The 25,877-nt window shown below is 42.1% G+C and overlaps 1 protein-coding gene and 1 long non-coding RNA gene across 7 annotated transcripts in view; one reads left to right on the top strand and one right to left on the bottom strand.

Annotated features, from left to right (window-relative positions):
• LOC138651281 (uncharacterized) overlaps positions 1-24,872 on the top strand; it is a 35,012-nt gene extending 10,140 nt beyond the window's left edge. The window contains exons 2-4 of the long non-coding RNA XR_011315461.1: positions 24,229-24,344; positions 24,446-24,553; positions 24,725-24,872. This is a non-coding gene — a long non-coding RNA (uncharacterized lncRNA). The remainder of the gene's footprint in view (positions 1-24,228; positions 24,345-24,445; positions 24,554-24,724) is intronic.
• The window catches only part of LOC138651280 (carcinoembryonic antigen-related cell adhesion molecule 1-like), a 31,216-nt gene continuing 19,608 nt past the window's right edge, over positions 14,270-25,877 (bottom strand). Inside the window, exons 7-12 of one of the 6 annotated variants that reach the window (XM_069741357.1) lie at positions 24,682-24,804; positions 24,380-24,469; positions 24,113-24,174; positions 22,621-22,680; positions 18,319-18,364; positions 14,270-16,431 (exon numbers count right to left, since the gene is read on the bottom strand). In XM_069741357.1, coding sequence (XP_069597458.1) covers positions 16,358-16,431; positions 18,319-18,364; positions 22,621-22,680; positions 24,113-24,174; positions 24,380-24,469; positions 24,682-24,804 — 455 coding nt within the window. In that variant the 3' untranslated portion in view covers positions 14,270-16,357. Of the gene's footprint in view, positions 16,432-18,299; positions 18,365-22,620; positions 22,681-24,112; positions 24,175-24,379; positions 24,470-24,681; positions 24,805-25,877 lie in introns of all 6 variants that reach the window. The other 5 variants (XM_069741363.1, XM_069741360.1, XM_069741359.1 and 2 more) reach the window with 5 other exon arrangements.

The following is a 25,877-nucleotide window of genomic DNA, read 5'->3' as shown; positions in this document are numbered from 1 at the left end:
AGACTTCCACTGACCAGACCACTGCTGCCCGTGTACCCCTGGAACCAATTTAAAAGTGCCTACAGCCAGCCCAAGTTTGTTATGTTAGGCCTTGGAAGCCTGTCTGCGGTCACTCCTTCCACTAGACTTCCACTGACCAGACCACTGCTGCCCGTGTACCCCTGGAACCAATTTAAAAGTGCCTACAGCCAGCCCAAGTTTGTTATGTTAGGCCTTGGAAGCCTGTCTGCGGTCACTCCTTCCACTAGACTTCCACTGACCAGACCACTGCTGCCCGTGTACCCCTGGAACCAATTTAAAAGTGCCTACAGCCAGCCCAAGTTTGTTATGTTAGGCCTTGGAAGCCTGTCTGCGGTCACTCCTTCCACTAGACTTCCACTGACCAGACCACTGCTGCCCGTGTACCCCTGGAACCAATTTAAAAGTGCCTACAGCCAGCCCAAGTTTGTTATGTTAGGCCTTCTAAGCCTGTCTGCGGTCCATTCTTTCAACTACTACTACACTGACCAGGTCACTGCTGCCCGTGTACCCCTGGAACCAATTTAAAATTGCCTACAGCCAGCCCAATTTTTTTATTTTAGGCCTTCGATGCCTGTCTGCGGTCCATTCTTTCAACTACTACTACACTGACCAGGTCACTGCTGTCCGTGTACCCCTGGAACCAATTTAAAATTGCCTACAGCCATGTGTTATTATTTTAGGCCTTCGATGCCTGTCTGCGGTCACTCCTTCCACTAGGCCTCCACTGACCACACCACTGCTGTCCGTGTACCCCTGGAACCAATTTAAAATTGCCTACAGCCAGCCCAATTTTTTTATTTTAGGCCTTCGATGCCTGTCTGCGGTCCATTCTTTCAACTACTACTACACTGACCAGGTCACTGCTGTCCGTGTACCCCTGTAACCAATTTAAAATTGCCTACAGCCATGTGTTATTATTTTAGGCATTCGATGCCTGTCTGCGGTCCATTTTTTCAACTACTACTACACTGACCAGGTCACTGCTGCCCGTGTACCCCTGGAACCAATTTAAAATTGCCTACAGCCATGTGTTATTATTTTAGGCCTTCGATGCCTGTCTGCGGTCACTCCTTCCACTAGGCCTCCACTGACCACACCACTGCTGCCCGTGTACCCCTGGAACCAATTTAAAATTGCCTACAGCCAGCCCAATTTTTTTATTTTAGGCCTTCGATGCCTGTCTGCGGTCCATTCTTTCAACTACTACTACACTGACCAGGTCACTGCTGCCCGTGTACCCCTGGAACCAATTTAAAATTGCCTACAGCCATGTGTTATTATTTTAGGCCTTCGATGCCTGTCTGCGGTCACTCCTTCCACTAGGCCTCCACTGACCACACCACTGCTGTCCGTGTACCCCTGGAACCAATTTAAAATTGCCTACAGCCATGTGTTATTATTTTAGGCCTTCGATGCCTGTCTGCGGTCACTCCTTCCACTAGGCCTCCACTGACCACACCACTGCTGTCCGTGTACCCCTGGAACCAATTTAAAATTGCCTACAGCCATGTGTTATTATTTTAGGCCTTCGATGCCTGTCTGCGGTCACTCCTTCCACTAGGCCTCCACTGACCACACCACTGCTGTCCGTGTACCCCTGGAACCAATTTAAAATTGCCTACAGCCAGCCCAATTTTTTTATTTTAGGCCTTCGATGCCTGTCTGCGGTCCATTCTTTCAACTACTACTACACTGACCAGGTCACTGCTGTCCGTGTACCCCTGTAACCAATTTAAAATTGCCTACAGCCATGTGTTATTATTTTAGGCATTCGATGCCTGTCTGCGGTCCATTTTTTCAACTACTACTACACTGACCAGGTCACTGCTGCCCGTGTACCCCTGGAACCAATTTAAAATTGCCTACAGCCATGTGTTATTATTTTAGGCCTTCGATGCCTGTCTGCGGTCACTCCTTCCACTAGGCCTCCACTGACCACACCACTGCTGCCCGTGTACCCCTGGAACCAATTTAAAATTGCCTACAGCCAGCCCAATTTTTTTATTTTAGGCCTTCGATGCCTGTCTGCGGTCCATTCTTTCAACTACTACTACACTGACCAGGTCACTGCTGCCCGTGTACCCCTGGAACCAATTTAAAATTGCCTACAGCCATGTGTTATTATTTTAGGCCTTCGATGCCTGTCTGCGGTCACTCCTTCCACTAGGCCTCCACTGACCACACCACTGCTGTCCGTGTACCCCTGGAACCAATTTAAAATTGCCTACAGCCATGTGTTATTATTTTAGGCCTTCGATGCCTGTCTGCGGTCACTCCTTCCACTAGGCCTCCACTGACCACACCACTGCTGTCCGTGTACCCCTGGAACCAATTTAAAATTGCCTACAGCCATGTGTTATTATTTTAGGCCTTCGATGCCTGTCTGCGGTCACTCCTTCCACTAGGCCTCCACTGACCACACCACTGCTGTCCGTGTACCCCTGGAACCAATTTAAAATTGCCTACAGCCATGTGTTATTATTTTAGGCCTTCGATGCCTGTCTGCGGTCACTCCTTCCACTAGGCCTCCACTGACCACACCACTGCTGTCCGTGTACCCCTGGAACCAATTTAAAATTGCCTACAGCCAGCCCAATTTTTTTATTTTAGGCCTTCGATGCCTGTCTGCGGTCCATTCTTTCAACTACTACTACACTGACCAGGTCACTGCTGCCCGTGTACCCCTGGAACCAATTTAAAATTGCCTACAGCCATGTGTTATTATTTTAGGCATTCGATGCCTGTCTGCGGTCCATTTTTTCAACTACTACTACACTGACCAGGTCACTGCTGCCCGTGTACCCCTGGAACCAATTTAAAATTGCCTACAGCCATGTGTTATTATTTTAGGCCTTCGATGCCTGTCTGCGGTCACTCCTTCCACTAGGCCTCCACTGACCACACCACTGCTGTCCGTGTACCCCTGGAACCAATTTAAAATTGCCTACAGCCATGTGTTATTATTTTAGGCCTTCGATGCCTGTCTGCGGTCACTCCTTCCACTAGGCCTCCACTGACCACACCACTGCTGCCCGTGTACCCCTGGAACCAATTTAAAATTGCCTACAGCCAGCCCAATTTTTTTATTTTAGGCCTTCGATGCCTGTCTGCGGTCCATTCTTTCAACTACTACTACACTGACCAGGTCACTGCTGTCCGTGTACCCCTGGAACCAATTTAAAATTGCCTACAGCCATGTGTTATTATTTTAGGCCTTCGATGCCTGTCTGCGGTCACTCCTTCCACTAGGCCTCCACTGACCACACCACTGCTGTCCGTGTACCCCTGGAACCAATTTAAAATTGCCTACAGCCAGCCCAATTTTTTTATTTTAGGCCTTCGATGCCTGTCTGCGGTCCATTCTTTCAACTACTACTACACTGACCAGGTCACTGCTGTCCGTGTACCCCTGGAACCAATTTAAAATTGCCTACAGCCATGTGTTATTATTTTAGGCCTTCGATGCCTGTCTGCGGTCACTCCTTCCACTAGGCCTCCACTGACCACACCACTGCTGTCCGTGTACCCCTGGAACCAATTTAAAATTGCCTACAGCCATGTGTTATTATTTTAGGCCTTCGATGCCTGTCTGCGGTCACTCCTTCCACTAGGCCTCCACTGACCACACCACTGCTGCCCGTGTACCCCTGGAACCAATTTAAAATTGCCTACAGCCAGCCCAATTTTTTTATTTTAGGCCTTCGATGCCTGTCTGCGGTCCATTCTTTCAACTACTACTACACTGACCAGGTCACTGCTGCCCGTGTACCCCTGGAACCAATTTAAAATTGCCTACAGCCAGCCCAATTTTTTTATTTTAGGCCTTCGATGCCTGTCTGCGGTCCATTCTTTCAACTACTACTACACTGACCAGGTCACTGCTGTCCGTGTACCCCTGGAACCAATTTAAAATTGCCTACAGCCATGTGTTATTATTTTAGGCCTTCGATGCCTGTCTGCGGTCACTCCTTCCACTAGGCCTCCACTGACCACACCACTGCTGTCCGTGTACCCCTGGAACCAATTTAAAATTGCCTACAGCCAGCCCAATTTTTTTATTTTAGGCCTTCGATGCCTGTCTGCGGTCCATTCTTTCAACTACTACTACACTGACCAGGTCACTGCTGTCCGTGTACCCCTGTAACCAATTTAAAATTGCCTACAGCCATGTGTTATTATTTTAGGCATTCGATGCCTGTCTGCGGTCCATTTTTTCAACTACTACTACACTGACCAGGTCACTGCTGCCCGTGTACCCCTGGAACCAATTTAAAATTGCCTACAGCCATGTGTTATTATTTTAGGCCTTCGATGCCTGTCTGCGGTCACTCCTTCCACTAGGCCTCCACTGACCACACCACTGCTGCCCGTGTACCCCTGGAACCAATTTAAAATTGCCTACAGCCAGCCCAATTTTTTTATTTTAGGCCTTCGATGCCTGTCTGCGGTCCATTCTTTCAACTACTACTACACTGACCAGGTCACTGCTGCCCGTGTACCCCTGGAACCAATTTAAAATTGCCTACAGCCATGTGTTATTATTTTAGGCCTTCGATGCCTGTCTGCGGTCACTCCTTCCACTAGGCCTCCACTGACCACACCACTGCTGTCCGTGTACCCCTGGAACCAATTTAAAATTGCCTACAGCCATGTGTTATTATTTTAGGCCTTCGATGCCTGTCTGCGGTCACTCCTTCCACTAGGCCTCCACTGACCACACCACTGCTGTCCGTGTACCCCTGGAACCAATTTAAAATTGCCTACAGCCAGCCCAATTTTTTTATTTTAGGCCTTCGATGCCTGTCTGCGGTCCATTCTTTCAACTACTACTACACTGACCAGGTCACTGCTGTCCGTGTACCCCTGTAACCAATTTAAAATTGCCTACAGCCATGTGTTATTATTTTAGGCATTCGATGCCTGTCTGCGGTCCATTTTTTCAACTACTACTACACTGACCAGGTCACTGCTGCCCGTGTACCCCTGGAACCAATTTAAAATTGCCTACAGCCATGTGTTATTATTTTAGGCCTTCGATGCCTGTCTGCGGTCACTCCTTCCACTAGGCCTCCACTGACCACACCACTGCTGCCCGTGTACCCCTGGAACCAATTTAAAATTGCCTACAGCCAGCCCAATTTTTTTATTTTAGGCCTTCGATGCCTGTCTGCGGTCCATTCTTTCAACTACTACTACACTGACCAGGTCACTGCTGCCCGTGTACCCCTGGAACCAATTTAAAATTGCCTACAGCCATGTGTTATTATTTTAGGCCTTCGATGCCTGTCTGCGGTCACTCCTTCCACTAGGCCTCCACTGACCACACCACTGCTGTCCGTGTACCCCTGGAACCAATTTAAAATTGCCTACAGCCATGTGTTATTATTTTAGGCCTTCGATGCCTGTCTGCGGTCCATTCTTTCAACTACTACTACACTGACCAGGGCACTGCTGGCCGTGTACCCCTGGAACCAACATCAGAAAATATAAAAATAAGTATTTTGCTTATAAAAAAGAAAATACTGGTGAGATATCAAATGCAGACATTTTAACATTAAAAACAAACACACAACTCTAATCTGGTACAGTACTAAAAATGGCCACCAGCTACAATTACTTTCTCCTGCAAGTAGTTAACTGAAAGTTTTTTTAAATTGAAAACACACATATGGCATCCACCGAGTGTTGTCCTGTCGCGTCTTCTTTATATTATTGCCGAGAAGATGCAAAATAATGAAAATAATAAAATCATTAATTACCAAAATAATAGAGAAAGTCAACACCACATTGCAAATAAACATTCATTCCAAATAAAGAAGCAGGGCGCGTCCGAGGGTGAGTATATACCTAATAAGAATATAATCACCCTCGGACGCGCAATGCTTATTTCCAACAGCCTTCCTTCCTAAGAATCAGCCCTTCCGTCGTGTAGAGAGACGTTGTGTTACACTCCAAGGTGTTCCCCAGGTTGCCTTTCCTGAGCTTCGATCTTCCGGCTCTCGTTTAGTAGTTCTTGGAAACTACTCTGCATTAGGCCTTCAAATTGGGTATGGGGTGTAGAGAGATGGTGTGTTCCACTCCAAGGTGTTCCCCAGGTTGCCTTTCCTGAGCTTCGATCTTCCGGCTCTCGTTTAGTAGTTGTTGGAAACTACGCTGCATTAGGCCTTCAAATTGGGTATGGGGTGTAGCGAGAGGGTGTGTTACACTCCAAGGTGTTCCCCAGGTTGCCTTTCCTGAGCTTCGATCTTCCGGCTCTCGTTTAGTAGTTCTTGGAAACTACACTGCATTAGGCCTTCAAATTGGGTATGGGGTGTAGAGAGAGGGTGTGTTACACTCCAAGGTGTTCCCCAGGTTGCCTTTCCTGAGCTTCGATATTCCGGCTCTCGTTTAGTAGTTGTCGGAAACTACGCTGCATTAGGCCTACAAATTGGGTATGGGGCGTAGAGAGAGGGTGTGTTACACTCCAAGGTGTTCCCCAGGTTGCCTTTCCTGAGCTTCGATATTCCGGCTCTCGTTTAGTAGTTGTCGGAAACTACGCTGCATTAGGCCTACAAATTGGGTATGGGGTGTAGAGAGAGGGTGTGTTACACTCCAAGGTGTTCCCCAGGTTGCCTTTCCTGAGCTTCGATCTTCATGCTCTCGTTTAGTAGTTGTCGGAAACTACGCTGCATTAGGCCTACAAATTGGGTATGGGGTGTAGAGAGAGGGTTTGTTACACTCCAAGGTGTTCCCCAGGTTGCCTTTCCTGAGCTTCGATCTTCCGGCTCTCGTTTAGTAGTTGTTGGAAACTACGCTGCATTAGGCCTTCAAATTGGGTATGGGGTGTAGCGAGAGGGTGTGTTACACTCCAAGGTGTTCCCCAGGTTGCCTTTCCTGAGCTTCGATCTTCCGGCTCTCGTTTAGTAGTTCTTGGAAACTACACTGCATTAGGCCTTCAAATTGGGTATGGGGTGTAGAGAGAGGGTGTGTTACACTCTAAGGTGTTCCCCAGGTTTCCTTGCCATTGCTTCGGTCTTCCGACTCTCGTTTAGTAGTTGTAGAAAAGTACACTGCATTAGGCCATACAAAATGGGTATGGGGTGGAGAGAGATGGTGTGTTACACTCCAAGGTGTTCCCCAGGTTGCCTTTCCTGAGCTTCTATCTTCAGGCTCTCATTAAATTGTGGTTAAATGGAACAACTGCATTTGGCGTACTAGTTGGTTTGGGGCCTACTATCGGTGTCTGCCACTCCTTGCTGTTCTCCTCCACTGAACAAAGCTGTGCCGCCTGTTTACTACGGTTGCCAATTTTGAACTGCATTTCGACTACTTACTGATTTGGCCCTACTCTCTGTGTCAGCCTCTCATTCCAGTTGTCCTCCACTGCAATGCCCCCTGGTTATTCCTGTGTTACCAATTTTGAACTGCATTTAGCCCACTTTCTTCTTTGGGCCTATATCTGTGTTTCCACTTCATCGTGCCCATTGCCCAGCCAGTGATAGATGAGTCTGCTGGTACATTGACCCATAACGCAACATTCCCCGTGCACGCTACACAACAACATTGTGACCCTGCTGAAAGTCAGGTTGCTCTTCCCGCATACCATACCACCTTACACGGGGACAAAGAGGAAGGTGCAGATGAAAGTGCAGGTTCCTTCATCAGGTGGGGGGAGGAATACTAGTTGGCGACGTCACTGGCACAGGGCCTCTCATAGTACGCAAAAGTGTTGCTGCCGGTGGGAGGCGCCCCCGCCGTGCAAACACACCGCTGTACTTTGAGGGGCCCTGTGCCAGTGCCAATGCCAACGAGTGGGCCCCCCCTGCTTGCTCAGGTTCACAGCACTTGCAAAGTTGAAATACTTACCTCTCCCTGCTCCACTGCCGTGACGTGGTCCAGATTTCCTGGGCCCACTAATTACTTGAACCAGCCCTACCCCCCACAACTTTAGCCAAATGACCCCCAATTTCAAATGCCTTCCAATTATTATAAGGTAAATTACGCTTGACAAGCTTCATTAAGAAGAATGGATGGTTTTGACATTAAAATGGCCACTCTAGGTGTTTTCCTGGCCCCCACTCACTGCCGACTATGCTGCCCCATTGACTTGCATTGGGTTTCGTGTTTCGGTCGATCCCGACTTTACGTCATAATCGGCCGATTTCACTCGACCCGACTTTGGACATAGTCGGGTTTCGCAAAACCCGGCTCGACTCTAAAAAGGTCAAGGTCGCTCAACTCTAGTCAGTATGATTAGGGTAATGCCAAACATACGTTATTTTTTTAATCTTATATCGTGGTGGTTTAAAAACTTTGTAAAAACAAAAAAAAAACTATTTTGTCGCTGTGTTCGGAGACCCATAATTTTTTTTTTGACTTTTCCTTTGATGGAGCTGTTTGTGAGCTTGTCTTTTTGCATGTTGAATTGACATTGTCATTGATACCATTTTGGATCGCATTTTTTTGGGGGGAGTGGGAGGTATTGTAACATCCGAAAAATAGAATTTTGGTGGTTTAATTTTTTGTTTTTTTCAGCCTTAACTATATGTGATAAATAATTTTTAACTTTTATTAATATTGTCAATTACACACATAGCAATACCAACCATGTTATTATATATATATATATATATATATATATATTATATATATATATATATTATATATATATATATATATATATATATATATATATATATTAATATTTACATTTGGGGAAACTTTTATATTTTGGGGATTTTTTAATTAATTAATTATGCAATCAAAGCAGAGGGGAGGGTTTAAAGAGCCTTAAGTGCTAACTTTCACTTTCCTATTGAAGTCAGGAGTTTTAAAGGGTCAATAATTTACTTTTTTTTCTTCCTATTTTCAACCTTCTCTACATTTCAGGAACCCTTTTAAATCATAAATGAGTTGAGCAGCTACAAGTTGAGAATAAATTTAGCGTTAAGGGTTTTTTTTAGAGCAGAGAGGCAAACCATTGGGTATGGGAAAGCAATCATCAGAATTTAGCTATAAAAGCTCAATGTGCAATGTTCATTGTGTCAACTTTGCTCCCTAGAACTAACTAATCAGCATATCAGAAAAGGCAAAGAATAAGGAACTTTCTAAACACTCTGTAACCTTCCCATGTATAGCTAAGGGTTAGACTAGAAAAGGCTGTATTCGGTACTGCAGATCAGTCCTAGCCATTCAACCGGCAATACCAGACACACTATGGACAAAAGTGATGCTGGTTCTGCTGACCCTTTTTGTCTTTGACAATTGTGCTTGATAATTCATATTTTTATTATATACTGTAGATGCCTTACAGCATAGCTAGCTCATAAAATATATGTTTTAAGTGACTAGTTTCCCATTTCCCCTGATGAAGCTAAGTTATTGGTGAAACTTGTTGGTCACTTGAACTTTCAATTCCAGGCAAAGCCTATGGACAAGAGTGATTCAGGTTCTGATTCTTTTTGTCTTTGATAATTGTGCTTGACAATTGTTAGTTTTATTATATAGATGCCTTACAGCATGACTACCATTTGTTAGCTCAATAAAATATATTTTTTAAGGGTCTAGTTTCCCTGATGAAGCTAAAGTATTGGTGAAACTTGTTGGTCACTTGATCTTTCAGTTCCAGACAAAGCCCATGGACAAGAGTGATTCAGTTTCTGATTCTTTTTGTCTTTGGTAATTGTGCTTAGTGATTAATAGTTTTATTATACAGAAGCCTTACAGCATGACTGTCACTCCCTAGATCATAAAATATAATTTTTAAGGGTCTAGTTTCCCCTGATGAAGCTAAGTTATTGGTGAAACTTGTTGGTCACTTGAACTTTCAATTCCAGGCAAAGCCTATGGACAAGAGTGATTCAGGTTCTGATTCTTTTTGTCTTTGATAATTGTGCTTGACAATTGTTAGTTTTATTATATAGATGCCTTACAGCATGACTACCATTTGTTAGCTCAATAAAATATATTTTTTAAGGGTCTAGTTTCCCTGATGAAGCTAAAGTATTGGTGAAACTTGTTGGTCACTTGATCTTTCAGTTCCAGACAAAGCCTATGGACAAGAGTGATTCAGGTTCTGATTCTTTTTGTCTTTGGTAATTGTGCTTAGTGATTAATAGTTTTATTATACAGAAGCCTTACAGCATGACTGTCACTCCCTAGATCATAAAATATAATTTTTAAGGGTCTAGTTTCCCCTGATGATGCTAAGTTATTGGTGAAACTTGTTGGTCACTTGAACTTTCAATTCCAGGCAAAGCCTATGGACAAGAGTGATTCAGGTTCTGATTCTTTTTGTCTTTGATAATTGTGCTTGACAATTGTTAGTTTTATTATATAGATGCCTTACAGCATGACTACCATTTGTTAGCTCAATAAAATATATTTTTTAAGGGTCTAGTTTCCCTGATGAAGCTAAAGTATTGGTGAAACTTGTTGGTCACTTGATCTTTCAGTTCCAGACAAAGCCTATGGACAAGAGTGATTCAGGTTCTGATTCTTTTTGTCTTTGGTAATTGTGCTTAGTGATTAATAGTTTTATTATACAGAAGCCTTACAGCATGACTGTCACTCCCTAGATCATAAAATATAATTTTTAAGGGTCTAGTTTCCCCTGAGGAAGCTAAGGTATTGGTGAAACTTGTTGGTCACTTGAACTTTCAATTCCAGGCAAAGCCTATGGACAAGAGTGATTCGGGTTCTGATCCTTTTTGTCTTTGACAATTGTTATTGATAATTATTAGTTTTATTATACCGATACCTTACAGCATGACTACCACTTGCTAGCTCATGAAATGTAATTTTTAAGTGACTAGTTTCCCATTTCCCCTGATGAAGTTTAGTTGTTGGGAAAACTTCTTGGTCACTTGAATCTACAATACTAGACAACTTCTGGACAAAAGTGTTGCAGGTTCTGACTCTTTTTTCTTTGATAATTTTGCTTGATAGTTAGTAGTTATATTACACGGATTCCTTATGGTACAACTACCTCTCGCTAGCTCCTCAAATGTTATTTTTATTTGACTAGTTTCCTATTTCCCCTGATGAAGCCAAAATGTTGGCGAAACTCATTAAGGTTACACATCGCCTATTTTTAATGTGCTGTTACAGAAAAGTTTGTCCATCATTTCATCTACCACTGAGAAAACAGATGTTTGCTTTTATGTTATTAGCTTTCTAATTGGCATTGGTACAGCAGAGATGGCTATTTCAGGAGACACACTAGTTGTACTGTAGCAGAGCCCAGTGATGTAGCAGAGCTGGATTTGTCAAATTACACACTTTTGGCAAAAGTAGCAAACTGCATTTGTCAGAGGGCACCTTTAGATCATATATGTGCGATGCAGCAGAACCCAGTGACTGGAACAGACCTGTGTATGCCAGGAGGCATACTTTAAAACAAAACCAACGCCAAGTAATGTGGTAATGGTGTAGATGATAAATTACCTGAATACTCAGGTAGTGTTCTGCTGCCTGAGCTGGGTTAAAAAGCCTTAAGGAGTGACAAATTTGTCATAAACTTATCCTTATCTAAAACTTAAGGACCGAGAAAGGGATTTGTGCTGTTGACTTCTGTACAGACCCAATGTGCTCTTTGCAGTAGTTGTCTGCCCTGACTTATGGAAGAGGGTCTTGAATGTGGGATTCTTGTGAATGTCCATATGCACTAATAGGAAAATTCATAAGGGTTTTCCAGAATTTGGATATTACGATCGTTTATCAGCGATCGATACCGTGCCCCCTTCAAACATCAGAGTGTCCTGGAAGGTGGACCTCCACCAATCCAATACTAGATCTCTCCTAAAGGACAGGTCATAAATATTAAAATCCCAGAAAACTCTTTAGAACTGAGCAGTCATACAACTATAAATAAAAAAGAATGTGAAACAAAACGCCGCCGACAGACCACTGCGTTATACTATAAGTAGTAATAATCAATTTATTTTTCTCTATAAAAATATATAACAAATAAAAAAACATAACTTTCTTATATATATATATACACATATATATATATATATATATATATACGTATATATATATATATATATATATATACACACATATATATACAGTATATATATATAATCAAAGAGCGGGTAGATAATTCCACAAAACGGTGCTTTGTCATGGTGCTTTACATACATAAGACAAAAGATAGACCATAAACGGGGATCACCCAAGGCAATGGATTGAATATAAGAAAAAAGCAATCTTTATTAACAATAATTACGGACATACAAAAAACCACATAGAGCACACAAATTAAAAACATTTAAAACAATGGTCACACATAGGACCTATATACATAGACATTCGGCTCACAATAGAGCCCTCCCCCTCGTACGGCACCTCCCACACACTCTCTATTCTATTATAGTAGACCAAAGGTATATGAAGTGTGGGACGTCTGCATGAACAGCACCAAAAAACAGAGAAATTCTGAATCATAGGGCGATAATATGGCCCAGAAAAATATATGTATGCACCAGCAAAAAGTTTACTTACAAAACCAGGCTAACTATGAAATAGATGAACAGATGTGTGTGGTGAAAAACCTGCTTACAATATAAGGACAATATGAGCGATAACCATATCACACCAAAATATATGCATAAAAGGTGAAGCAGGTTCTAAATCACAATGATAACAGGTAAAACTGCTCACTATGAAATATGACAGTAAATAATCACTGGGCAATGTATAATGTCATAGGGCGATGATATGGCCCAGAAACATATATATGCACCAGCAAACAGTTTATTTACATAAACAGGTAGACTATGACATACATAAACAGATGTGCACCGATATATATGCATACAGGGTAAGACAGGTTCTAAACCATAATGATGACAGGTGAAGCTGCTCACTACGGAATATAACAGTATAAAATCACTGGGTAGGTCATATGGCGGTTCCACCAGACAATTAAATCATGTAGTGAGACCTCAATCGTAGGGAGCCACAGACCTCTGGAGTGAGACACATAGAAAACCTGCTAACAAGTAAGAGTATAAGTAGCCAAATAGCATAAACCTGGTAAGCAAACCCCAGTGCTGTTCAGGCCCCGTACACAGTTGGGGGGGGTGCCGACAGGAGGAGCAGAGACCCGACGCGTGTCGCCACAGCAGTGGCTTCGTCAGGGGTAGCTCCTGTGGAAATCCGGCATCCTTATCTAGTCTAATGATTGCTTTTAACGCAGCTGCAGCTGTGCTGCTTAACAGAGACAGACACATACGGTGATTTCAGGGGCGGTACTGCACGGGATCGCTACCAATGAGCCATGGGACTCCACCACACCTCCTACCTCTATCTTGATACACGCACTGCGGTTGCCATAGTGTCCAAAGGACGCGGCAGTTTCTCGCTCCTCCGCCGCGTGTAATACAACAGAACTCCTCCTACTGGCTGCCGTCACACTTCCGGTCTAGTATCCATAGTTACCGGTTTGTGTGCGGAAGCCGAGAAGTATTACGGCGCGTGTGCCTACCAACCCCTATGCTCCATTCTGGTAGTTACTGCAGCGGTGCTTGAACAGCATGCCTCCATGGAGGGTAGATCTCTGCTGGCCGTCATACAGTTAACTGCTGTTGTCATGGAGCTCTATGGACGCAACCAATTCTAATTCCAGGTTTATGCTATTTGGCTACTTATACTCTTACTTGTTAGCAGGTTTTCTATGTGTCTCACTCCAGAGGTCTGTGGCTCCCTACGATTGAGGTCTCACTACATGATTTAATTGTCTGGTGGAACCGCCATATGACCTACCCAGTGATTTTATACTGTTATATTCCGTAGTGAGCAGCTTCACCTGTCATCATTATGGTTTAGAACCTGTCTTACCCTGTATGCATATATATCGGTGCACATCTGTTTATGTATGTCATAGTCTACCTGTTTATGTAAATAAACTGTTTGCTGGTGCATATATATGTTTCTGGGCTATATCATCGCCCTATGACATTATACATTGCCCAGTGATTATTTACTGTCATATTTCATAGTGAGCAGTTTTACCTGTTATCATTGTGATTTAGAACCTGCTTCACCTTTTATGCATATATTTTGGTGTGATATGGTTATCGCTCATATTGTCCTTATATTGTAAGCAGGTTTTTCACCACACACATCTGTTCATCTATTTCATAGTTAGCCTGGTTTTGTAAGTAAACTTTTTGCTGGTGCATACATATATTTTTCTGGGCCATATTATCGCCCTATGATTCAGAATTTCTCTGTTTTTTGGTGCTGTTCATGCAGACGTCCCACACTTCATATACCTTTGGTCTACTATAATAGAATAGAGAGTGTGTGGGAGGTGCCGTACGAGGGGGAGGGCTCTATTGTGAGCCGAATGTCTATGTATATAGGTCCTATGTGTGACCATTGTTTTAAATGTTTTTAATTTGTGTGCTCTATGTGGTTTTTTGTATGTCCATAATTATTGTTAATAAAGATTGCTTTTTTCTTATATTCAATCCATTGCCTTGGGTGATCCCCGTTTATGGTCTATCTTTTGTCTTATGTATGTGGTTCAGTATCTTATAGACCTGGTTGGATCCCCGGTCCCTATGTGGTGCCCCCGCTCTAGTTACTAGGTTGTCATGGTGCTTTGTTACCATTATGGTGCTTTGTTACCATTATTCAGTTGGTTGTAAATATAATCAAAACTAAACATGCCTATAAACATTCCAAAGTATTATCGATCTGCCTGGTTTTCTACTTTCCAAAAAAGTTGTCCCCCAAATGATTTTAGACATTTAAAACAATAAACAGAGATAGTGCCCAGCCTCCGCAGGTTCGGCGCTGCTCTCTGCCCTGAAACTATAAAAGATGGGGGCGTTTACAGCATACGGATAGGAGGTAAGAGCGAGTAGATAATTCCACAAAACGATAAAAAGAAGGCCTAATCTGAGTGTATTGTACTACTGCAGCACTGAAACATTGAAAATGGGAGTGGTAGTCTCAGTCAGTGAACAATAATCCAAATCTTCATGCGAAATAGGGAGGTGCAGGACCTGCAGAGTCACTGTGACTGAACTGATTGATCTGTCATATACTGCAGTGAAGGAACCTTAACAGCCTTTTTAACACACTACAACCAAGGAGGGCAGTATTAAACCCCTCATTGTTAATTTGGCTGCTGAAGAAAAAGGGCCTGCTATAAGGATGGACCACGTAGGAAACCCTTTGTTAGGGCTAGCGGAACGCACAAAATAATAAGACAGATAGAGAAAGGTGCGTTCACAGCCCGGGGTCCACCTTGCAGAGATGGAACCTGCTGCCAAGTAATGACGGACTATATGGCGGTACAATGTGAATACACACACGGGTTAACTTCACCCTGTGTGAAGGAAGCGAACCCTGTTGAGTCACAGGGCCGCAGTACCGCACTTAACAAAACTAATAATTGAATAGCACGAGAGTGCGAACTGTGCCGTACTGGCGGACGCCACTAACCACCCAGAATATGGTTAAAGAAGCGCTCTAATGGTGAGTGGCACCGTACTGCCGGTCACAGCAGTAGGCGGTGTTTCGTGTGTAACACGTTGAGTGGTTAGTCGGGCGCTAGGCAGCAGCCATACTCCTTACGCAAACAGTCATACAATAGGGTAGGGGTATTTAATGAACGACTTGCACTCACAACAAACACACGTATACAAATGTACACTAGCGCATGGCCGTGCGGCCATGCGAGCCTTATATAGCTGCAGCAAGTAAAAGACCTTCCTAGAAGGACCAATGAGAGACTGCCGTACCTGAGCATGTGACCCTAAATCTCCACTGAGAGATCTTGCCCTGGGCATGCTCAGTGTGTGCAAAGCAGGACTTAGTCCTAGCACTTAAAGGACCTTCCTGAAAGGACCAATGGACTTAGCTGCAGTATCTGACCATGTGACCCTCGATCTCCACTGAGAGGTCTTACACTGGGCATGCTCAGAACGAGAAAAGCAGGACTTAGTCCCAGAAGCATCTGCTCGCCGCTGCCCAGTACTGAATTCAATGGCAGAAGCCGGAAAAGCAGCAGTAACCCTATGCACAGAGTGGGACTGAGCAAGACACTGGGACCGACGTCTCCGCTGAGCAGGTTCCACTGTGGCAGGAGAAGAATGGGAGACCGCAGCAGAGATGGTTCGAGATTCACCCTTTTTCCCATCCAAGGCTGCCACTTTTGAAGGTCTGGCTGCTCTCACAGGAGACTTTAGCACTTATTTAGTGTATCTAGATCCTACTAGAAAGTCATCAGAAAGTCCTCGTCTAGAAGTCTGATCCAATAAAAAAAAGTTTTACACTTGAGCTCACGAATCTAAAACCACATTTGCGAGTTGAATTTTTGAGCGTCATACAAAGATCTTCACAATTTCGGTCCCTTATTGCACTCCGTTTCCTGTCGTCTGTGGCCAGTTTGGAGACAATTGTCTGCAGGTACTAAACGGGAAGAAATAAAATGTATGCGTCAAATATGGGAGTGATAGCTTAATACATGCAGCTCATGTGGTTCAGATCGTGCCCACAAAACGAGAGGGGGATTATGGGGTAAGTTCTACTAATGAATTTAATTACTATAGTAACAGAACAATTGGCAACGCAAAGAACCCCAGGAGGCGCCATACCAAGTACCGTATGGTCGCACCAGTGTCTGCACATACCACACTTTTTTTAATTATTTCAATTTGAAAGTATTTCCATTTTGCCTGTGGTCTCTCCAATCCCTAATACCACCATAAATAATACTGCCATATCCTTTTTGTGTAACGCTATCAATGGCGTTCACTCCGATGTCAAAATTGGGCAGTCTGGCTGACATAGGGCAAATTATTTTGTGCACTGTATGATGGCAATATTTTTGTACAGCACGTCAGCACTTTTTGTGAGTACAGTATAGCAACACTTTATTTGTACAGTATATCAGCACTTTTTATTTGTACAGTATGTCAGCACTTTTTATGTGCATGGTATATCCTCACTTTTTATATGTATAGTAACACTGTATTTTGTGTACCGTAGCAGCACTATATAGCAGCATTTTTTATTTGTACAGTATTTCAGCACTTATGTGTACAGTATGTCACCATTTTTTATCTCTACAGTAAATCAGCACTTTTTATTTGCACTGTACAGCAGCGCTTTTGTGTGTACAGTATATGAGCGCTTTGTTTACAGTATATCAGCATGTTTTAATTGTACAATATGGCAGAACTTTATGTGTACAGTATAGAAGCATTTTTTATTTGTACAGCATTTCTGCACTTTTTATGTGTGCAGTATATCAGCTATATGTGTACAGTATATCAGCACTTTTTATTTGTACAGTATAGCAGCACTTTTTATGTGCATGGTATATGAGCACTTTTTATCTGCACAGTATGTCAGCACTTTTTATGTGTGCAGTATACCAGCTTTATGTTTACAATATATCAGCACTTTTTATTTGTACAGTATAGCAGCACTTTTTATCTGCACAGTATGTCAGCACTGTTTATGTGTACAGGATGTAAACACATTTTATGTCAGCTTTACTTGCGTACTGACATAGACATGGGTAATGTGCATACTGACATTGACATTGATATGGTTAATGAGCCTCTTTTATATGCTGTACCGTATGTCATTGACATTAGTTACTCACTTTATAATATTAGTAACGTCTGTGCCTCTAATTGCATGACATCATAGTCGATCCTGAATAGAATATAAACTACAGCCTTATCCATGGTTGTCAGGACTCCCATACTGAGCAACAAGACTTTCTCTACCAGATTTTAGGTCCTAAATTAGTATTGAGCTTAGAAACTGCAAAAAAGCTCAGTTGTACTTAATGGGAACGTGTCATCAGAAAATAATTTATTGCCTAAATAAAGTTTTTGTTTTAAATGTATTCATTGTTTTTAACTTATTTTTTTATCCCAATAACAATCTGTATTATAAATAAAAATTAAAAATCTTGCAATTCTCACGCCGACCACTAGGGCTTGTTTTAGATTAGAACTTCCTGTTTCAGTAAATGCACACGTACATTAGCAGCAATGAACAGAATCTGCTTATCTTTTGTACTTAAGCATCTAATGAGCGTGTTCAACGATTATTATGCAGGAAGGGAGCGCAGGAGGAGTGACGAAATTACTTTATGAAACATTTCCTTTAAGCCAGATATTTTGGTGCAGTCACATGAATCAAAATGTTGTAAGATAAATTGCGTAGAAATCCGTTAACCAACTAATAATTGTCTGTAAAGTAATAATGTTGTTAGTAAAAGTCTAATGTTAGTGAGTGATACTGTCATGGTGCTTTGTTACCATTATGGTGCTTTGTTACCATTATTCAGTTGGTTGTATAACGCTCTGTCTGAAAAATTCAGTGTCTGCAAAGAGAGAAGTTATCAATAGTGAGGAAGTAATTAGGGATAAATATACAACAGAAGCCTAAATGCTAAGAAACCTGACAAACTATAATTTAATATCACTTTACTATGGGGCCTGAAGATGAAGCGGCCTCAGTGCTGGGAGATCCCTTAAAAGTCAGAACCTGGAAGGAACTGGGGAATCATGTTTTTTTCCTGAGTGTCTACTTTCTTTGACATATGAAAACACCTGTCCATGGCTTATATCAGGTCAGCTCTAGGATATCAATAAGTTTTACCTGCAATACCTCACACTACCTGTGGACAGGGGTGGCGCTGTGTTTGACTAAAGCACCAATGTTTTGATATTCTGGACAACAATTTTAATGCCAAAAATAGTAATGTGCAATACTACATAATGATCAGAAAAAGCAATAGAAATAATTTTAGAAAAATTATCTTTCACAATTGGTGCAGAATCCAACCAGAGGAGCAGCACTTTTAGACCTAATACTATCTAATAGACCTGACAGAATAACAAATCTGCAGGTGGTTGGGCATTTAGGAAATAGCGACCACAATATTGTGCAGTTTCACCTGTCTTTCACTAAGGGGACTTGTCAGGGAGTCACAAAAACATTGAACTTTAGGAAGGCAAAGTTTGAACAGCTTAGAGATGCCCTTAATCTGGTAGACTGGGACAATATCCTCAGAAATGAGAATACAGATAATAAATGGGAAATGTTTAAGAACATCCTAAATAGGCAGTGTAAGCGGTTTATACCTTGTGGGAATAAAAGGACTAGAAATAGGAAAAACCCAATGTGGCTAAACAAAGAAGTAAGACAGGCAATTAACAGTAAAAAGAAAGCATTTGCACTACTAAAGCAGGATGGCACCATTGAAGCTCTAAAAAACTATAGGGAGAAAAATACTTTATCTAAAAAACTAATTAAAGCTGCCAAAAAGGAAACAGAGAAGCACATTGCTAAGGAGAGTAAAACTAATCCCAAACTGTTCTTCAACTATATCAATAGTAAAAGAATAAAAACTGAAAATGTAGGCCCCTTAAAAAATAGTGAGGAAAGAATGGTTGTAGATGACGAGGAAAAAGCTAACATATTAAACACCTTCTTCTCCACGGTATTCACGGTGGAAAATGAAATGCTAGGTGAAATCCCAAGAAACAATGAAAACCCTATATTAAGGGTCACCAATCTAACCCAAGAAGAGGTGCGAAACCGGCTAAATAAGATTAAAATAGATAAATCTCCGGGTCCGGATGGCATACACCCACGAGTACTAAGAGAACTAAGTAATGTAATAGATAAACCATTATTTCTTATTTTTAGTGACTCTATAGCGACAGGGTCTGTTCCGCAGGACTGGCGCATAGCAAATGTGGTGCCAATATTCAAAAAGGGCTCTAAAAGTGAACCTGGAAATTATAGGCCAGTAAGTCTAACCTCTATTGTTGGTAAAATATTTGAAGGGTTTCTGAGGGATGTTATTCTGGATTATCTCAATGAGAATAACTGTTTAACTCCATATCAGCATGGGTTTATGAGAAATCGCTCCTGTCAAACCAATCTAATCAGTTTTTATGAAGAGGTAAGCTATAGACTGGACCACGGTGAGTCATTGGACGTGGTATATCTCGATTTTTCCAAAGCGTTTGATACCGTGCCGCACAAGAGGTTGGTACACAAAATGAGAATGCTTGGTCTGGGGGAAAATGTGTGTAAATGGGTTAGTAACTGGCTTAGTGATAGAAAGCAGAGGGTGGTTATAAATGGTATAGTCTCTAACTGGGTCGCTGTGACCAGTGGGGTACCGCAGGGGTCAGTATTGGGACCTGTTCTCTTCAACATATTCATTAATGATCTGGTAGAAGGTTTACACAGTAAAATATCGATATTTGCAGATGATACAAAACTATGTAAAGCAGTTAATACAAGAGAAGATAGTATTCTGCTACAGATCGATCTGGATAAGTTGGAAACTTGGGCTGAAAGGTGGCAGATGAGGTTTAACAATGATAAATGTAAGGTTATACACATGGGAAGAGGGAATCAATATCACCATTACACACTGAACGGGAAACCACTGGGTAAATCTGACAGGGAGAAGGACTTGGGGATCCTAGTTAATGATAAACTTACCTGGAGCAGCCAGTGCCAGGCAGCAGCTGCCAAGGCAAACAGGATCATGGGGTGCATTAAAAGAGGTCTGGATACACATGATGAGAGCATTATACTGCCTCTGTACAAATCCCTAGTTAGACCGCACATGGAGTACTGTGTCCAGTTTTGGGCACCGGTGCTCAGGAAGGATATAATGGAACTAGAGAGAGTACAAAGGAGGGCAACAAAATTAATAAAGGGGATGGGAGAACTACAATACCCAGATAGATTAGCGAAATTAGGATTATTTAGTCTAGAAAAAAGACGACTGAGGGGCGATCTAATAACCATGTATAAGTATATAAGGGGACAATACAAATATCTCGCTGAGGATCTGTTTATACCAAGGAAGGTGACGGGCACAAGGGGGCATTCTTTGCGTCTGGAGGAGAGAAGGTTTTTCCACCAACATAGAAGAGGATTCTTTACTGTTAGGGCAGTGAGAATCTGGAATTGCTTGCCTGAGGAGGTGGTGATGGCGAACTCAGTCGAGGGGTTCAAGAGAGGCCTGGATGTCTTCCTGGAGCAGAACAATATTGTATCATACAATTATTAGGTTCTGTAGAAGGACGTAGATCTGGGTATTTATTATGATGGAATATAGGCTGAACTGGATGGACAAATGTCTTTTTTCGGCCTTACTAACTATGTTACTATGTTACTATGTTACTATTTCCTTTGCCTAATAATGCCCGTTTCGTACCAGTCTTAATGAACTATGTGCCAAATTCACTCTGGGAATTGGATCTGATGCATCCATCACCTGGAGTAATTTCAGGTACGTTGGAGGTGAAAATGATCATGAATTAGTTAGGGGCACCAATTCTAACCCTTCCCTTCCCAGTTACACCAGCTTTTCTAAAAGCTAATGGAGCTGGACATAAGTAGTGCAAAAAATGCAAAAACTCTAAATTTTTAAAAAATCCTTCTTTATATTCACTTCAAAATTCCAAGGATCCATTTATGGTGGAAAAAGTGTTGTTTTGGTCTCCATTAGGCTGGAATATGGCAGAGAAACTTTTTATTTAATTTATTCATTCTCTCTCTCTCTCATAAAAGTTTTGGTCACCCCTGGTCAAAATTACTGCTATTGTGAACCATTAAGAAAGTTGAAGATCAAATGATCTCTAAAAAGCCTAAAGTTAAAGACGACATATTTCCTTTGTATTTTAGCCCCCCAAATATTTTTTTTCCATCTTTTACATTTTAAAAATTACAAAAAGGTAAATGGGTCGATGCAAAAGTTTGGGCACCCTGCATGGTTAGTACATAGTAGCACCCCTTTTGAAAGTATCTTGTTTGAGGGATTTTCAGCCATTCTTCCTTGGAGAATTCTTCCAGTTCTGTGAGATTCCTGGGTCGTCTTGCATCCTCTGCTATTTTTCAGGTCTAGCCACAGATTTTCAATGATGTCCAGATCAGGGGACTGTGAGGGCCATTGTCAAACCTTCAGCTTGCTCCTTTGGAAGTAGTCTATTGTGGGTTTTGACATGTGTCTAGGATCATTATCCATTTGTAGGAGCCATCCTCTTCCTCTTTTCACCTTCAGCTTTTTTACAGATGGTGTTATGTTTGCATCAAGAATTTGTCCAAATTTCATTGAATCCATTCTTCCCTCTCCCCCATGAAATATCCCCCATACCACTGGCTACAAAACAACCTCAAATCATGATTGATCCATCCCCATGTTTAATGGCTGGCGAGATGTTCTTTTCCTTAAATTCTGTGCCCTTTTTTCTCCACACATACCTCTGATCATTGTGGCCAAAGAGCTCTATTTTAACCTCATCGGTCCACAGGACTTGTTACCAGAAGGCCTCAGTCTTGTAGATGTTCTTTTGCATACTTCTGATTCTGAATTCTATGGTGAGGACACAGGAGAGGTTTTCTTCTGATGACTCTTCCATGAAGGCCATATTTGTGCAGGTGTCTCTGAACAGTAGAACAATGTACCACAACTCCAGAGCCTGCTAAATCTTTCTGAAGATCTTTTGCAATCAAGCGGGGCTTCTGGTTTGCCCCTCTCTTCATATATATACAGTATACTGCATTCTTGTACATAGAGGACAGTAATTAATAATGTAAATTGCTCACCTCGTATATTGAATGTAAATTGCTCACCTCATATGTTGAAGTGGACATTTCATTCTCCTGCTTATAAAAAAAGACATTGACTATTAGAAATATGCAACTTTACGTAACTGTGCTTGTGTTTATCAATGTTATCGTAGAATCAGACAGTAATCAATGTTGTTTTCCCACAAAAAGACCTTTATCATCTATCCATATAATTGGTAGTAAATGTCTGATTCCTACTGCTGGTCATCTGACCGGGGGAAGGATTTTTCGTTCCTTCTTACTGTGGTCAGACTTGAAATTGGTTTCCAATTTGTTGGATTCATATAGGCCAGTAGGAGTTTAAAAACCAAGAAATTGTCATACTTAACTAGCCTCTTACCTGTTCTTACCACCTCAGATCTTTGCCGATCTTCCTCTGGTTTCCTTAGACACCTACTTTACTCCGGCTCCAGTCTTCTCTTCACCGGTGCCGGCTAGGCCTCAATGTTCTTCTATCACGATGCTATGAACCATCCCACGTGATAACATGGGGCACAACAAATTATGACATTATAATGTGCATTGAGGCCTAACCGGTGTACAAGAAGAGGAGACCAGAGCAGGAGAAGATCAGGCGGCGTAGGGAGCTTTGGATGATCGACCACAAGCTTGCCCATCCATTTATTCTGCTTTGGTTCTTGAAATTGGGTCTCATTCCATTTGCGTAAAATAAATTTGATGAAAATTGCTGAACTCAATTTTGACAGATTTACTTTTCCATGCTGCTCCCTTCAGTTTTGTAGGTATGGAGCAATGGACAGTAAGGACACCATTACAGTGATCAGTTGAGGTTCCACCAGTGGGAACTGTTTCTAGTTATTTCCTAAGTCTTGTCAATAAGTGTCATACATATTGAAAGGAAATGGTGTCCTCAATGTGTATAAGGGTGTCCTCAACATTTTACCAGTACAAATATTGGGGGAAAAAAGGATCGGTGAGAAGTGTAAGGTCAATTTTAGGAGCAATCTCCGAATTTACATTCTATTCTGGTAGTTAAAGAGATGTTCATGTCTGGGACATTTACCGTATGTCATATCGATAGAATATGGAATAAACATCTGAGAGATGAGGATACAACTCATCACCTGAACGGAACCCCCATCTCTTCCTTATCTTGTTAAGGAGGAGTTGTGTGGAGAGCATGCTGGGGCTGCATAGAAACAGGTGACTGAGCGTGGTCAGCTTCTTCTGGAGGTCCCAAGGGGTTACATGGAGAAGAAGCCCCAATATCGTCATTACTCCATACAACACCACCACAGGTTGTTGCAGAAAAGTCATGCAAAGGTTCACTCAAAGAAGATGCCATGACCATGACACCATGTATGACTATTACTAATTTTTGGTTCTCTTGATATCACTAGTTGACAGTAACCAAAACCCAAATATTTAGTTCTGAGGGAAGTAGACAACCCTTATGTTTCTCCTAACCTCATTTAATGATGCGACAGTATTTGTGAGCATAACATACCGGTCCTGAAGGCATTGATCGTTCGCCCGCGTTGATGTATTCGTTGGAACTAATACAATTATCTGAAAAAGACAAATGCGTTGGTGACCTTATCATGATGTAACCGCTTCATCTAGGTCAGGTCACACGGTGGATATTCTCTGGATGACTTCGTCTTTGTACCAAGGCAGGACCCCATTGAGATGGAACTCAACACAGATATGGGCAAGTTACCATTTTCCTGGTGATCACGGTTAGTGGTTGATCTTATACTCGTGGCCTTCTTACCATTCCTGGTTTCATTGTTGGAAAGGTTCTCTTTGTTTCTTCTCTGTATCTTACGGATGAGCTTAGGATGTGGTGCAGATGGTGGTTCTGCTGGGAATAAACAGATGATCGAGCTTCGTGATCGTAAGTGTCAATCATTGAGAATGACCCTACATGAACACACACCTCTCGCAGGTAAATTACCCCGATGTCTTGGGCATTTACACCTATTTCCCCCCTTCTATTAATGCATATAAGTTTCTATCTCAAAATATTTATTCAAGATCACTAAATTATTCTTTATTCTTTTCCATTTATCTTACCAGCATTGTTTGTATTGTTTATTTTGTCTTTCCGGAAAACAAGGATGAGAACCAGAATGATCAGCGTCAAAGCCACAATGGACCCAATTACTATGCCTGCGATAGCCCCTGCCGAGAGGATTTCTGTAGAAAGAACACGAAAAGAGAAGCTGTTATAGGTTGTAAACTGTAAAAATATAATAAAAAACAACTAAAACACCACGTGGATTATATTTCATTGTCTGTATACTCTATTTAGACAAGCTGGGGATGTGTAATAGCTCCTTTTGTCTAGTATCCTCCTTTAAAGATCATGTATGTGTGCATATATTTTCATATTGTTCTTTTTTTTCCCTGAATGTAAAGTTCAGCAACTTCCTAAATAATCTTTATTAGAAATGTTCTTCCGTTTTTAGCTGTAGGGTGTCTGTAAGTCTCTTATATGCAGTAGCTGAGTACACCGCATATAAAAGATACAAATCTCTCAAAGCTTTTGCTCCACATGGCTATCTAGCTTTTCTAATTTTGTTTGAGATAACAAAAGGGAGAGGGTTGTTGACTGCTCCACTGCGGAGAGGGGAGAAAGTATTCCAGGGAGGGCAGATAAAACATACTGTAGACAAGGAAGGAAGCGAATGTGGATGAAATGAGTACAGTTCTTATTCTGTGTGGATATGTGAGCTAATGAAGATAGCAGCACTCTGGATACACACAGAGCTCTCATCCAGCCTATATTACTGGGAAATACACACAGCTCACATCCAGCCTATATTACTGGGAGAGACACACAGAGCTCACATCCAGCCTATATTACTGGGAAATACACACAGCTCACATCCAGCCTATATTACTGGGAGAGACACACAGACCTCACATCCAGCCTATATTACTAAGAGGACACACAGATCTCACATCCAGCCTATATTACTGGGGAAGACACTCACAGCTCACATCCAGCCTATATTACTGGGAGACACACAGCTCACATCTAGCCTATATTACTGGGAGAGACACACAGACTTCACATCCAGCCTATATTACTGGGAGAGAAACAAAGAGCTCACATCCAGCCTATATTACTGGGAGAGACACAAACCTCACATCCAGCCTATATTACTGGGAGAGACACACAGACCTCACATCCAGCCTATATTACTGGGAGACACACAGACCTCACATCCAGCCTATATTACTGGGAGAGACACACAGATCTCACA

Source organism: Ranitomeya imitator, chromosome 10 (assembly GCF_032444005.1).
Source record: "Ranitomeya imitator isolate aRanImi1 chromosome 10, aRanImi1.pri, whole genome shotgun sequence".
Lineage (NCBI taxonomy): Eukaryota > Metazoa > Chordata > Amphibia > Anura > Dendrobatidae > Ranitomeya > Ranitomeya imitator.
The sequence above is the reverse complement of the archived record's forward strand: the minus strand, read 5'-3'. Positions and strand labels throughout refer to the sequence as shown.